Raw genomic sequence first — 13,522 nt, forward strand, 5'->3', positions numbered from 1 at the left:
TCAGTTGTTCGACCTTTTAGTCAAATGCGTTTTGTTTTAACATACTTTTTCACTTTTTTGGTCTTTTGGAAAATGTTGTTTGTGCTGTTTTTAGACCTTTCTGCAACAAAATTTGTTTTACATGCACACGTATAAAAACTGCGGTTTTTATCCAACGCAATCATAGGTTTGAACGTAGTTTTCAATTTAGACTCGTTTATATTTTTTCGTTTGGGCTTGTATCATATTTTCCCTCCGGTTTGTATGATCCGTTCATCCTATATTGACTCTTAAAATTCAAGAGTCTTATCTAATAATGAGGGTACTTTTTCTCAAAATGAGGGTACTTTTTCTCAAAATGAGGGTACTTTTTCTCAAAATGAGGGTACTTTTTATTTGGCCTTCCAAATACTGTTTCGATCCCTAACATCACTGAAGAGACATTTATTGTCGAAATCCGGATCTGGTGTACTAAAAGTATTGACACCGTATGTTTGTGGCATAACATCGTGGGCACAAGTTATTTTTTTTCTGTTTAGTATTAAATTTGTATTAAGATCCATTTTGTTACATCTTGTGATCAATTTTATTTGGCAATCGCCAATGGCAGTCAGCAGGGTTCAAGAACTGAGGGTACTTTTTATTTGGCCTTCCAAATACTGTTTCGATCCCTAACATCACTGAAGAGACATTTATTGTCGAAATCCGGATCTGGTGTACTAAAAATATTGACACCGCATGTTTGTGGCATAACATCGTGGCCACAAGTTAATTTTTTTCTGTTTAGTATTAAATTTGTATTAAGATCCATTTTGTTACATCTTGTGATCAATTTTATTTGGCAATCGCTAATGGCAGTCAGCAGGGTTAAAGAACATCAGTTGTTCGACCTTTTAGTCAAATGCGTTTTGTTTTAATATACTTTTTCACTCTTTTGGTCTTTTGGAAAAAGTTGTTTGTGCTGTTTTTAGACCCTTCTACAACGAAATTTGTTTTACATGCACACGTATAAAAAATGCGGTTTTTATCCAACGCAATTATAGGTTTGAACGTAGTTTTCAATTTAGACTCGTTTATATTTTTTCGTTTGGGCTTGTATCATATTTTCCCTCCGGTTTGTATGATCCGTTCATCCTATATTGACTCTTAAAATTCAAGAGTCTTATCTAATAATGAGGGTACTTTTTCTCAAAATGAGGGTACTTTTTATTTGGCCTTCCAAATACTGTTTCGATCCCTAACATCACTGAAGAGACATTTATTGTCGAAATCCGGATCTGGTGTACTCAAAATATTGACACCGTATGTTTGTGGCATAACATCGTGGCCACAAGTTAAATTTTTTTCTGTTTAGTATTAAATTTGAATTAAGATCCATTTTGTTACATCTTGTGATAAATTGTATTTGTCAATCGCCAATGGCAGTCAGCAGGGTTCAAGAAATGAGGGTACTTTTTATTTGGCCTTCCAAATACTGTTTCGATCCCTAACATCACTGAAGAGACATTTATTGTCGAAATCCGGATCTGGTGTACTAAAAATATTGACACCGTATGTTTGTGTCATAACATCGTGGCCACAAGTTAATTTTTTTCTGTTTAGTATTAAATTTGTATTAAGATCCATTTTGTTACATCTTGTGATCAATTTTATTTGGCAATCGCCAATTGCAGTAAGCAGGGTTAAAGAACATCAGTTGTTCGACCTGTTAGTCAAATGCGTTTTGTTTTAATATACTTTTTCACTTTTTTGGTCTTTTGGAAAATGTTGTTTGTGCTGTTTTTAGACCCTTCTACAACGAAATTTGTTTTACATGCACACGTATAAAAATTGCGGTTTTTATCCAACGAAATCATAGGTTTGAACGTATAGTTTTCAATTTAAACTCGTTTATATATAAATATATATAAAAGTCTATAAAAAGAACCAACCAGCAAATTTACTTTATCCCCGGCTTAGTATTTATCTAGGATTTTGATTGGTTAACGCACGTCGTTACAAAACCCATAGCCCCTGGGTGTTGCTAATGCTCTTCAACTTTGTATTTGTTTGGTTTATAACTATTTCGATATGAGCGTCACTGATGAGTCTTATGTAGACGAAACGCGCGTATGGCGTACTAAATTATAATCCTGGTACCTTTGATAACTATTAACACCACTGGGTCGATGCCTCTGCTGGTGGACGTTTCGTCCCCGAGGGTATCACCAGCCCAGTAGTCAGCACTTCGGTGTTGACATGAATATCAATTATGTGGTCATTTTTATAAATTTCCTGTTTACAAAACTTTGAATTTTTCGAAAAACTAAGGATTTCTTATCCCAGGCATAGATTACCTTAGCCGTATTTGGCACAACTTTTTGGAATTTTGAATCCTCAATGCTCTTCAACTTTGTATTTGTTTGGTTTATAACTATTTCGATATGAGCGTCACTCATGAGTCTTATGTAGACGAAACGCGCGTCTGGCGTACTAAATTATAATCCTGGTACCTTTGATAACTATTTACACCACTGGGTCGATGCCTCTGCTGGTGGACGTTTCGTCCCCGAGGGTATCACCAGCCCAGTAGTCAGCACTTCGGTGTTGACATGAATATCAATTATGTGGTCATTTTTATAAATTTCCTGTTTACAAAACTTTGAATTTTTCGAAAAACTAAGGATTTCTTATCCCAGGCATAGATTACCTTAGCCGTATTTGGCACAACTTTTTGGAATTTTGAATCCTCAATGCTCTTCAAATTTGTATTTGTTTGGTTTATAACTATTTCGATATGAGCGTCACTGATGAGTCTTATGTAGACGAAACGCGCGTCTGGCGTACTAAATTATAATCCTGGTACCTTTGATAACTATATACTAACCCATATCCCCGGACGTTGCTAACCATTATCCCGGGGAACTTCACGCAAGTTTTCCTTACTTCCATGATCGCTCCTTGTGAAATATTGAATTCTGTAGATTATCCATGATGTTTGTAATTAAATATTTAATTCATTAACGATTTTGTCCTATAATGCCGATCATTTACACTCATTTCATTAAATGCATCACTTGAATGCCACATTTTCACATTTGTTCAAGGAATGGGACTACTGACCTAGCTATGCAAATTACCCACGTTGACGTCACACCATCTATGACGTAACGCTCACAACATTGGGCGCCAAATTTGACTCAATCCAGTTTCTCTGTCTCCGTATTAAAAACGCCTTATATTTGACTACCTGTAGGGTTCTACCAAAGGTAGTACCCTACACCCCGTAAAAAATATGTAAAAGTTCCAAATTTCAATTAAACTTTTTTAGAGAATGAAAAAAACGTTATTTTCGCGTTACACTTTGTACCCGAGTTTCCATAAAACTCGCCCTATTCGGACTTAGACCGGGGATAAATTCGTTATCTACGTTCATATCCGTACGCCTCGTGGTGTACTGGGGTACTTCAGGGTGTTAAAATATCCATATCTACGGATATGAACGTAGATAACTTATAATGTACCGGATCGTCTAGAATAGGCGATACTATGCAGACAAGGAAAAAATTATATCAGTCTAAAGATTTGCACAACGGTATATATATATATATATATATATATATATAAACCAGTCCGTCGTTTCTCCTCGCATTTCAGTGTCAATTCTTGTACGATCTTGGTCTATATTCCGATTTTATTTAGAAGGCGCCAGCTTCCTGAAATACGATAACGACTGTCCGGATGGTAATTCCTTAAATATTGTACTTGTATTTGTCCCAAACAGTCGCTTTATATGCGATTGTGCGTTCTGTATGATAACACGGTTATACGTTTCGATATCTTGTTTATTTCGAAGATCATATACTTTTTGCTCAGTGATTTCTAAACTTACTACATGTAACTAATATGGAGGCCTGAAGAGATTATTCAGTTGATGAAACAACTATTTAATTCAATAAATTATTAACAATTATTAAGTATAGAAAGCCGTAATAATCACTAATAAACTATTATATTATTTATAAAACTCTTATTAACTAATTGATTAATGAATTATTATTTATTTAGAAAAATCGTTATTTGCAAATTATTGAATTCACGTGACATAGCGTTAATATTTACAGAAAAATAATATATTTACCATTTCCAAATGAAATGAATTCTGATACGGATGTGCGTTTAAAAGCGCATATATTCCAAGCTTTAATTGTTAGATGTATATATTTGCTACATAGCGTAATAATTTTATGGCGGGTCGTTATTGTGCGAGACAGTGATTTATTTTGGATATATTCCGTCTTTGTCGGAATAATAGTCTTGGAAGGATTAGTGATAATAATTAAAAGAAAAGGCGTTGAATTTAAATGGTAAGAAAAAAACCATCACCTATCATGCACATTTAAAAAGGTTCTTGACTCTTGTTGACTATTTATCAATGAATTTCAAATGTATGAAAGGCAAATTTTACATGCGGTATACGTCTACTGCATTTGTTTTCACTTTTCTTAGTCAGGAATCTGATGTTCAGTGGTTGTCGTTTGTTGACGTGGTTCATAAGTGTTTTTCGTTTTTTATATATAGATTAGACAGTTTGTTTCCCCGTTAGAACGGTTTTAAACTCGTCATTTTTAGGCCCTTTATAGCTTGTTAATTGGTGTGAGCTAAGGGTCCGTGTTGAACACCGTACTTTAAACTATTATATTTTTTGTTTTTTTGACAAATTGTTACCTGGATGGAGAGTTGTTTCATTTTACATGTTCTTATGTCTGCATGTGGATATGGCAAATACAAGAATCATAATTCTGCTTGATTTTATATAATTGTACTTTTTTTCGCGGGAACTTATTTTCGCGAATTGTGTATTTCAAAAACGTTCGCGGGTATTTATTTTCGCGATTTTATAATTATTGGCTTTCAGTTGAAAGGTTCGATATTGATTCGCGTGTATTTATTTTCGCGATAACAAACCAACCGCGAAATTCGTGAAAATAAAAACATCGCGAAAATAAGTACTATTACAGTATATGACAATATTTTTTTTATATGTTTATCATCATTACATTCTATATTTTATCCCTTGTTTTATTGAGTTTGTATTTACGTTGTACCATAGATCAAATGTATTCGTTCATTGTAACTATGTTTACTTATGTTAATATGTCTTTTGATTGCCTTAAGCCATTTCAATTGATATTGTATGGGGTGTCTTTCTATGTTGTGATGTTACACGATTGTTTCAGATAAGAATGAAGGTTGGTACCGATTAAACCGTTGAAACCCGCTGCATTTGTTTTCACTTTTCTTAGTCAGGAATCTGATGTTCAGTGGTTGTCGTTTGTTGACGTGGTTCATAAGTTTTTTTCGTTTTTTATATATAGATTAGACCGTTTGTTTTCCCGTTAGAATGGTTTTAAACTCGTCATTTTTAAGGCCCTTTATAGCTTGTTAATTGGTGTGAGCTAAGGGTCCGTGTTGAACACCGTACTTTAAACTATAATATTTTTTGTTTTTTTGACAATTTGTTACCTGGATGAAGAGTTGTTTCATTTTACATGTTCTTATGTCTGCATGTGGATATGGCAAATACAAGAATCATAATTCTGCTTGATTTTATATAATTGTACTTTTTTTCGCGGGAACTTATTTTCGCGAATTGTGTATTTCAAACACGTTTGCGGGTATTTATTTTCGCGATTTTATAATTATTGGCTTTCAGTTGAAAGGTTCGATATTGATTCGCGTGTATTTATTTTCGCGATAACAAACCAACCGCGAAATTCGTGAAAATAAAAACACCGCGAAAATAAGTACAATTACAGTATATGACAATATTTTTTTTATATGTTTATCATCATTACATTCTATATTGATACATGTATGCATTGTTCTTACATAATTTTATATTGATTATAGGTATGTTTCACATAATCTTAATATATTAATAAGTTATTGCAATTGTATATAAATGGCAAATTGTGGTATTTGAACCAATCATGTACATTTAATGTATATCAGGGATAATAGCAATCAACAACAAAAACTTAAAGTAAATACTATTATTGCACTGATTGGCAATGGCGAGAGTCCCGTCAGACACATTTTACGAAACTAAGTTAGTTCAAAAAGTCACTAGGTTAATGAAATTCAAAACATTATGGCTGACTAACGATGGTAAGCAGACGGAAGTTGGAATTTCCAAGTTTAGGGTTGATTATTTCACGATTAAAGTTGATAATTACAAGATTTAAGTTGGAAAATTCAAGATTAACGTTGATAATGCCAAGATTAATGCTGGAATTCCCCTAATTAAAGTAGACAATTAAAACCTAGAGGCGCCAAAGAGCCTGTGTCGCTCACCTGATATTTCTCTTTCCAATTGATGCATAGAATTATGCTTTTTGTATAGTTTTAGAGATATTAGTCAAAAACTTCATCTTCCCCTTATGTTCAAGCCAGGTAGGTCTCGGACATTGGACACATTTTTTTAATCTTGATACCCTTATGGTGAGTTTTGCCAAGTTTATCTCTATTTAGATAATTTTCAAGATAATAACCAAGAACTGTAACATTTCCATGATATTACTTATTCAGGGGCAGTAACCCAATTACGACTTGTCTGATATTTCTTCAAATTTTAGAACAGATACTAGATTAACCTGATGAACATTTTAACCCATTGTCAAATTAGTTTTAAATGCTTTAGTTTCAGAGATATCAACCAAAAACTTCATTTTAACCAAATGTTTTATTTTTAAGCCATGTCGTTCATAGTGCTTGGCTTGTGTGATCATCGGACATATTTTTTAAACTAGATGCTCTAATATTGATTGTGACCAAGTTTTGTTAAATTTGTCTCAGTTTTTCAGAGGAGAACATTTCTGGTTTGCATTACACAACTAGGGCCATTAGACACTCATGGGCCACATCAGGACTATTTTAAAAACTACTGACGGGAGTTATTGACCATTTTACTATTAGTGACGAACATAAACAGTTTTGTAAAAGTAATGAGGTGTCGGATCAGTTGTCGAGACACTGATTCTCCATATAAGGCCACTTTTACCTAAAAGAAAAAAAGCTGATACATGTACCTATCAAACATTAATAAAAAAAATTCGGAAAAAAATCCAAATTTATCCTAGAAACATACTACTCCTTTATGTTAGATAACTTAAAGGTATGATAACACAGCAATCAATATGCATGATAAATGCAATACAAAAACACATCCTCTTTTGTAACAACAGTTAGAAAGTATATACTAGCATATTTACTGAATGTGCAATGCGATTCATTATTTTCTATTTTGTTTAATTTGTTCTATTTATCTATTTACATATCCAAGGTTTTCGTCCTGCATTTTAACCTATTCGTTGGTCAATGTACCGTCCATATGGCAGCTAGAACTGTTCCGTAATACTAACCCAAGTACGACTAATACAACATCTATAAGCACATCAAATGTAAGTAATCAGTTTTTTCGAGTATTTGTTTTGCAAAACCCTGCCCGAAAATTGGACAGTGGTGTAACAATACAATATATTTCTTTAAGAACAAACTATAAAAAAAAGACACTGAGAAGGGTTAAACTCATCAAATCCATACAAAGCAGACAAAATAACTTACAATAAAAACTGACCGCACGCAGTAGGGTATTTATTCATCAACGTACCACAGTGTACTAAAATGATGCTTAGTACAGATTTAGGAGTACTCTCTGTCACTGAGAGTCAATACAGGTTACGGGTTAGTTTTTATCCCACAATTCCAAGTTTATAAGCTACGAAACTACGGTTCTAACTCCCCTGGCGAAGTCGATAAGTTTGGCTGTTCTATTTAGGTCCGTTTAGGTCTGAACGTTTCTTGGTATTTACACATCCATAAATTTAAACGTTCCTGATAAAGGTAAAAATTCAAATTTCTTTTTTGACGACCATTTATATAGTGTTATCGTTAAATTGCATACAATGGGATTTTGTTAAGTTAACACAAAATACGAGTGGTTTTTTTTTATTTTCAAATGTAGAAATCCTGATGAACGTGTCAACATTTAGACCTACATGTATTTCGTACAACGGCTTTATTTTTCGACTAAAGAAACTATATTTTCGACATGTTTTCTACTCTGTGGTAAGACATTCTAATACTCGGTTATATAAGAGCAACTAAAAAACAGTGAAGCGTACAATCGCTGCAATTCGGGGAATACAATTGTTCATATCTCGAAAATAAAAAAAAATGAAAATGAAAAAAAAAGTGTAAAAAAAACTTGAAATTTTTATTCTTCCTTTTTTGATACACAAAACGAATTCACGAACTTCAACATATTTTAACAGAGTTCCAGATAAGCTGCGTATTTGCGTGATCAAGCAATAAAACTTATTCAAAACCCAATGCAATTGCAATTATATAACATAATAAAAAACAACTTGACTTACATAAATTACATTTTAACTGTTTAGATTATACAAACAGAACCGATTAAACACATGCATGTTATCATCTTCGAGCGTTCTAACATCGATTAATTTGTGTTCGTTAAATAATCATTGGCAAATATTTCATACACGTGCAGGACGATCCGGCAAGGTTTATGTAAATAAAAATGATGGGATATAAATTGCAGATATGCTGCATCCTACTTACATTTGTTTTCCTTATAGCATTAATTTCCGAACTTCTACTCTATATTTATTATAGTTTCATAGTTTATTAGAGAAAACTCAGCCGCAGAAGACTGCGGAACAGGAGCATATGTATATACACAATATTTAATGCAATATAGTTCATAATACAAACAGAATACATTTTTAAATTATACATCTTCTGAAATAAGTTTGTGTTTATTAGTTTTAAATTAGACAAGCATCTTTTCTACCTTTTGAATAAAAAATGACAGATTAGACAGCACATTACTATTACTATATTTAAGCATGACAAGTACTTTTTTTTCATTTGGATATTTTAAATAATATGGAGCTATGAACTTCCCCCTTAAATCCTTAACTTCACAGTTGGTACATTTACATATATAGTGGTATACATCTCCAAGACCAGCTTTACATACCCTTAATTTACATATGTTTACTCTATGACCCCGCCTTAATTTTAACAGATATGGTTCCAAGCACAACTCTTCTTTAAAGTGTAGATAAAATCCCCCCTTGATGAATTGTTTATATCTGAGAACCATTTTTGAATAAACTGGTCATATGCATGGAGACGCTGCCTTACATTAATTTTAATATAATTATAATCAACTTGCTCCGGAAAATTATATAGTTCACAAAAGCCACAGTCATTAAAAACAGATTTTACATAGTTAAACAACTTCAAATTACAACCTTCATGCTCATGCATGTACCAAAGTAACTTATAAAGTTTACCCGATAGTTTTTTATCATTTGTTGCTGTCTTGTGCCAAAAACATACCATTTTTAACTTGATCTGCAGTTCAACGTGCTATGTTTATTATGTAAACACAAGTAGATGTGGTATGATTCTTAATGAGACAAATATTCACCTGAGTGCAAATGCCGTGGCTATAAAGATACATAAAGAATGCATGTGTGTAATAGAGCGAAAACCCTCCATTACCTTGGACAGTGGTGTAACCGAGTCACTGAAAATATAAGAACAAACTGGCGTAACTTAAGAGATCAGTAAAAAGCACAAAAACGACCTTCATAAAAATAAAAGGGACAAATCACCGATGTAAGAGTACTAGCAGTTACTATGCTAGTCCACTTATTAATCAATAACTTAACGTTCTTCAAGATCAGAGTTTTAAACTGAACATATCCTACAGAATTCGAAAAACGACATCATAATTATCAAAATAATCTATAGCTTGTGGTTCGGTGTGAGCCAAGGCTCCGTGTTGAAGGCCGTACAATGACCAATAATGTTTTACTTTTTTTTAATTGTTATTTGGATAGAGAGTTGTATCATTGGCACTCACACCACATCTTCCTATATCTATGTATAGCCGTATCTTTGAATTATCTTTTTGTTATATTTCAGTCTGTCATACCTATATATCTTAACGATGAAACTTGGATTTTTGGTTTGGAACAAACATTTCTACTTTGTATTATATTCGGAAGATGGTTACTACCAAAGGGTTCCTTATCACGTGACAAATTGTCCAGTCTATTGCTGCTGTTAATAGGAAAGGCATGTGACGTAACGGACTTTTTTACTCTCATAAATGAGACAAAAGTCCGCGCGGATACAAATTTGGTCTATGCAATTTTGTCAACTTGGAGTGTAAGCGTAGTCCAGTTTACATTTGTGCTTACAGAAACTGAAAGTCCAAGCGGAAATAGTTCTTCAAGACAAATAACTCAACTTCAAAAAGTATTGCTTGGAACAGATGTCTGGTGTTGCACAATTTCTGTCTTTATGGAAGAGTTACCATTCCTGATAATGCGGGCATATACCATAGCGACGCATAATATAACTTCGTACAGTACATTATTTTTCATCACCAAAAATGTTTTACTGCTTTTAATGCTGTTTTATAGAATTTTAAGTGTATTTTGTGAAGAGTTTGAAATTCATTGGCCCGTCGTTCCGAGTACTAAAGTAAGATGGTCACATGATACGCGCCAAACTTCACGCATAGGAAATGGTTTGGACCTTGTTAATGTAGATGAACAGTTGAGATCAGGTTCAGCAGGAATAAGCACGAGGTCTTATAGTCTACATACAATCAATTCAACTGTTTCTAGTACACTATTAACAGAACAAAGATCATGTGCGGAAGAAACAAAAGAAGAAACGCCGTCCATTGAAATTTTGCAAATTTAGGTTAGGGACAATATACACAGAAAAATAAACAAAGATTTCTATCTGTATTTACTCTTTAGTAATATGATTGGGTTACACATGTAGGTCGTGTGACATATCATTGCCTACTAACCCAATAATACACGGTCTCTACGTGGGTGCATTTAACCAATCATATTCCCAGAAATGTATCTATAGGAGGCTAAATACATATATACAGTTGTATACATTTACGTCTAAACAACATTGCAGACCTGTTGGTGACCTTCTGCTGTTGTCTGTTTTATGGTCGGGTTGGTAGCTCTTTGACACATTCCCCATTTCCATTCTCAATTTTAAGTAGCTACTCTACGACATATCCATCCATTGGATCACCAGTGAAAGGGATACAGGGTTGAATAATCATATTATATTCATAATTACTCTAAAAATCATCACATCAATGTCAAATCTGTAGAATTTCTGAAGCAAATGCTTGTTCCTCCCTCGCCGTGATTCGAATTCATGCGTTTGGGATATTGTACATCACATGTACTGTACCCATCGCTCTAGACAAACCGGCCACCTAGAATGAACAAAAAAAAATCATCTTTCTGTGGCTAAGTGTTATTTTTCCTCGTCAGAAAATCTGGCAAAACTTTTAGGAATTTTGGTCCCCAATTCTCTTCAACTTCGTACTTTGTTTAGCCCTTTAAACTTTTTTGGATTCGAGCGTCACTGATGAGTCTTTTGTAGACGAAACGCGCGTCTGGCGTATATACAAAATTTAGTCCTGGTATCTATGATGAGTTTATTTACAACATCTGGGTCGATGCCACTGCTGGTGGAGATTTATTTCCCCGAGGGTACCACAAGCCCAGTAGTCAGCACTTTTTATGCTGACATGAATTATCATTGATATGGTTACATTTATAAATTAGCTGTTTACAAAATTTAGAATTTTTTGAAATACTAAGGCTTTTCTACCTCAGGCATAGATTACCGTAGCTGTATTTAGCAAAACTTTTAGGAATTTTGGTCCTCAATGTTCTTCAACTTTGTACTTTGTTTGGCCTTTTTAACTTTTTTGGATTCGAGCGTCACTGATGAGTCTTTTGTAGACGAAACGCGTGTCTGGCGTATATACAAAATTTAGTCCTGGTATCTATGATGAGTTTATTTACAACCACTGGGTCGATGCCACTGCTGGTGGAGATTTATTTATCACATTTTAAATTGCATGAAACGCAATATACAAAGTTTAGTCCTGGTATCTATGATGAGTTTACCTAGAGTTGTAATACAGTACATGATATATTAGGCATGTAGATGGAATCGATTGCAGATTAGTTAAAAAAAATTGTCCTAAAGGATCGTAAGATGCAGTCACAGATATAATTATTTCTGTTTAAGAATATTTAGTGGAAAACGTTCCAGAATTTTTTTTAATGCAACAGTGGTGGTGGATTAACGACCTTCACAGCTAATAAGCATCTCACAAGTTTGACTCTACGTCTTTTACGCAGTATACAGCATAGAAATAATTATTTTCTTTCAAGCGTTTCATGCAATTTATAAAAAATGAATAGAACGCTCAAATTAAAGAGGAAATCCAGAGATAAGATACATGATCTATGAGTTTGAATCCCTCTGGTATATTTCGTCATTCTCTTATACAAAATATTGTAAAAGGTTGAAAAAAGAAACTAGATTTTAAATAACGGACTGAATTATTAATTTAAAAAAATTGTATGAGACGTTTTGAAATAATATGGCTACACAAAAAGCACATATTTACGAGGGAGACTAGAAAAAGGATGACTGCACACCTTATTTGAAATCAATAAACATGATAAAGGTAATAAATAAATTAATATACAACTCTTTATTTAATCAAATCAATCTCCAGGAAATTTGAATACTTAAATTATATTGATCAATGTTTATCCAGATTAATTCAAGTGAAGCTTACTATCTTAGTTTTCACATTCAGAGTATTTATCTACTATCTATATTTAAATTGGACTTCAAAAACTTAATAAATAGTTTATTTGACAACCCACTGATTGGTTGGTAATATACGTTGCTTCCTTAACAGTGGCAAATACTGTAAGCGAATTTAGGACAATACAAATTGTGTTACTATAGAAAGTTTATACAAGGTCCATTATCCGCAACAAAAGACGGGAAATTTGGACTCAAAGAACATGACCGTATGTGAAATGGGTAGAGTGATGTTGCCAATCAACAGCCCACCTTTTATATATGTTAAAACGGTTCCTCAAAATGCAGAGAGTGAGGTACTTGCCTGCGGGGAACAATGCCTCTTTAACGGGCACACAATGAGGGTCGCTTGCGCTCTTCATGGAGGTGTAATACCACCATTGATTTTCCCCTATTAGTCTTTGTTAAATTTGCACTTTTCAAAAAAATGTGCAGAATTTATCTTTGTTTCAAATAAAGAAATACTTGGCATGAGTAAAGTTTTATCCTGTCCAGTTCTATAGAAAAAGTTTCACATAACATTCCATTGCATATAAGAAAATAACCATCATTGGAAGTTAACCAATCAAATTTCTCCCCTTATTCTATCTGTGTACAAGGTTAAGTCACCATGTAACCTCAAGATTACAAAATTTTCTATAGAAATCACAAATAAAAATTAATGGTGTTTTGAAATACCCAAGCCATATGTTCATGACACAGAAATAGTTTTACTGCAATAAAATGTAGGATTAATTACCTACAACGGTCAAATTCAAGGGAATATTTTTTTATACTTACTTTCGTATGC

The 13,522-nt window shown here is 33.4% G+C and overlaps 1 protein-coding gene across 1 annotated transcript; it reads left to right on the forward strand.

Annotated features, from left to right (window-relative positions):
- The first annotated feature begins 4,113 nt into the window (after positions 1–4,113).
- On the forward strand, positions 4,114–10,817 carry LOC134726287 (transmembrane protein 26-like). The gene is made up of 3 exons (XM_063590686.1): positions 4,114–4,325; positions 7,304–7,421; positions 9,982–10,817. Exons 1-3 carry the CDS (start codon positions 4,114–4,116, stop codon positions 10,768–10,770), a joined length of 1,119 nt encoding a protein of 372 aa, XP_063446756.1. The 3' UTR covers positions 10,771–10,817.
- The last annotated feature ends 2,705 nt before the right edge of the window (positions 10,818–13,522 follow it).

The sequence above is a fragment of the Mytilus trossulus genome, chromosome 7 (genome assembly GCF_036588685.1).
Source record: "Mytilus trossulus isolate FHL-02 chromosome 7, PNRI_Mtr1.1.1.hap1, whole genome shotgun sequence".
Lineage (NCBI taxonomy): Eukaryota > Metazoa > Mollusca > Bivalvia > Mytilida > Mytilidae > Mytilus > Mytilus trossulus.

Coding starts and splice junctions, on each gene's coding strand:
- LOC134726287 (XM_063590686.1), top strand. CDS start 4,114: ATGAATTCTGATACGGATGTGCGTTTAAAAGCGCATATATTCCAAGCT. Junction 4,326..7,303: donor AAAGGCGTTGAATTTAAATG/GTAAGAAAAAAA, acceptor TACATATCCAAG/GTTTTCGTCCTGCATTTTAA. Junction 7,422..9,981: donor CATCTATAAGCACATCAAAT/GTAAGTAATCAG, acceptor GTTATATTTCAG/TCTGTCATACCTATATATCT.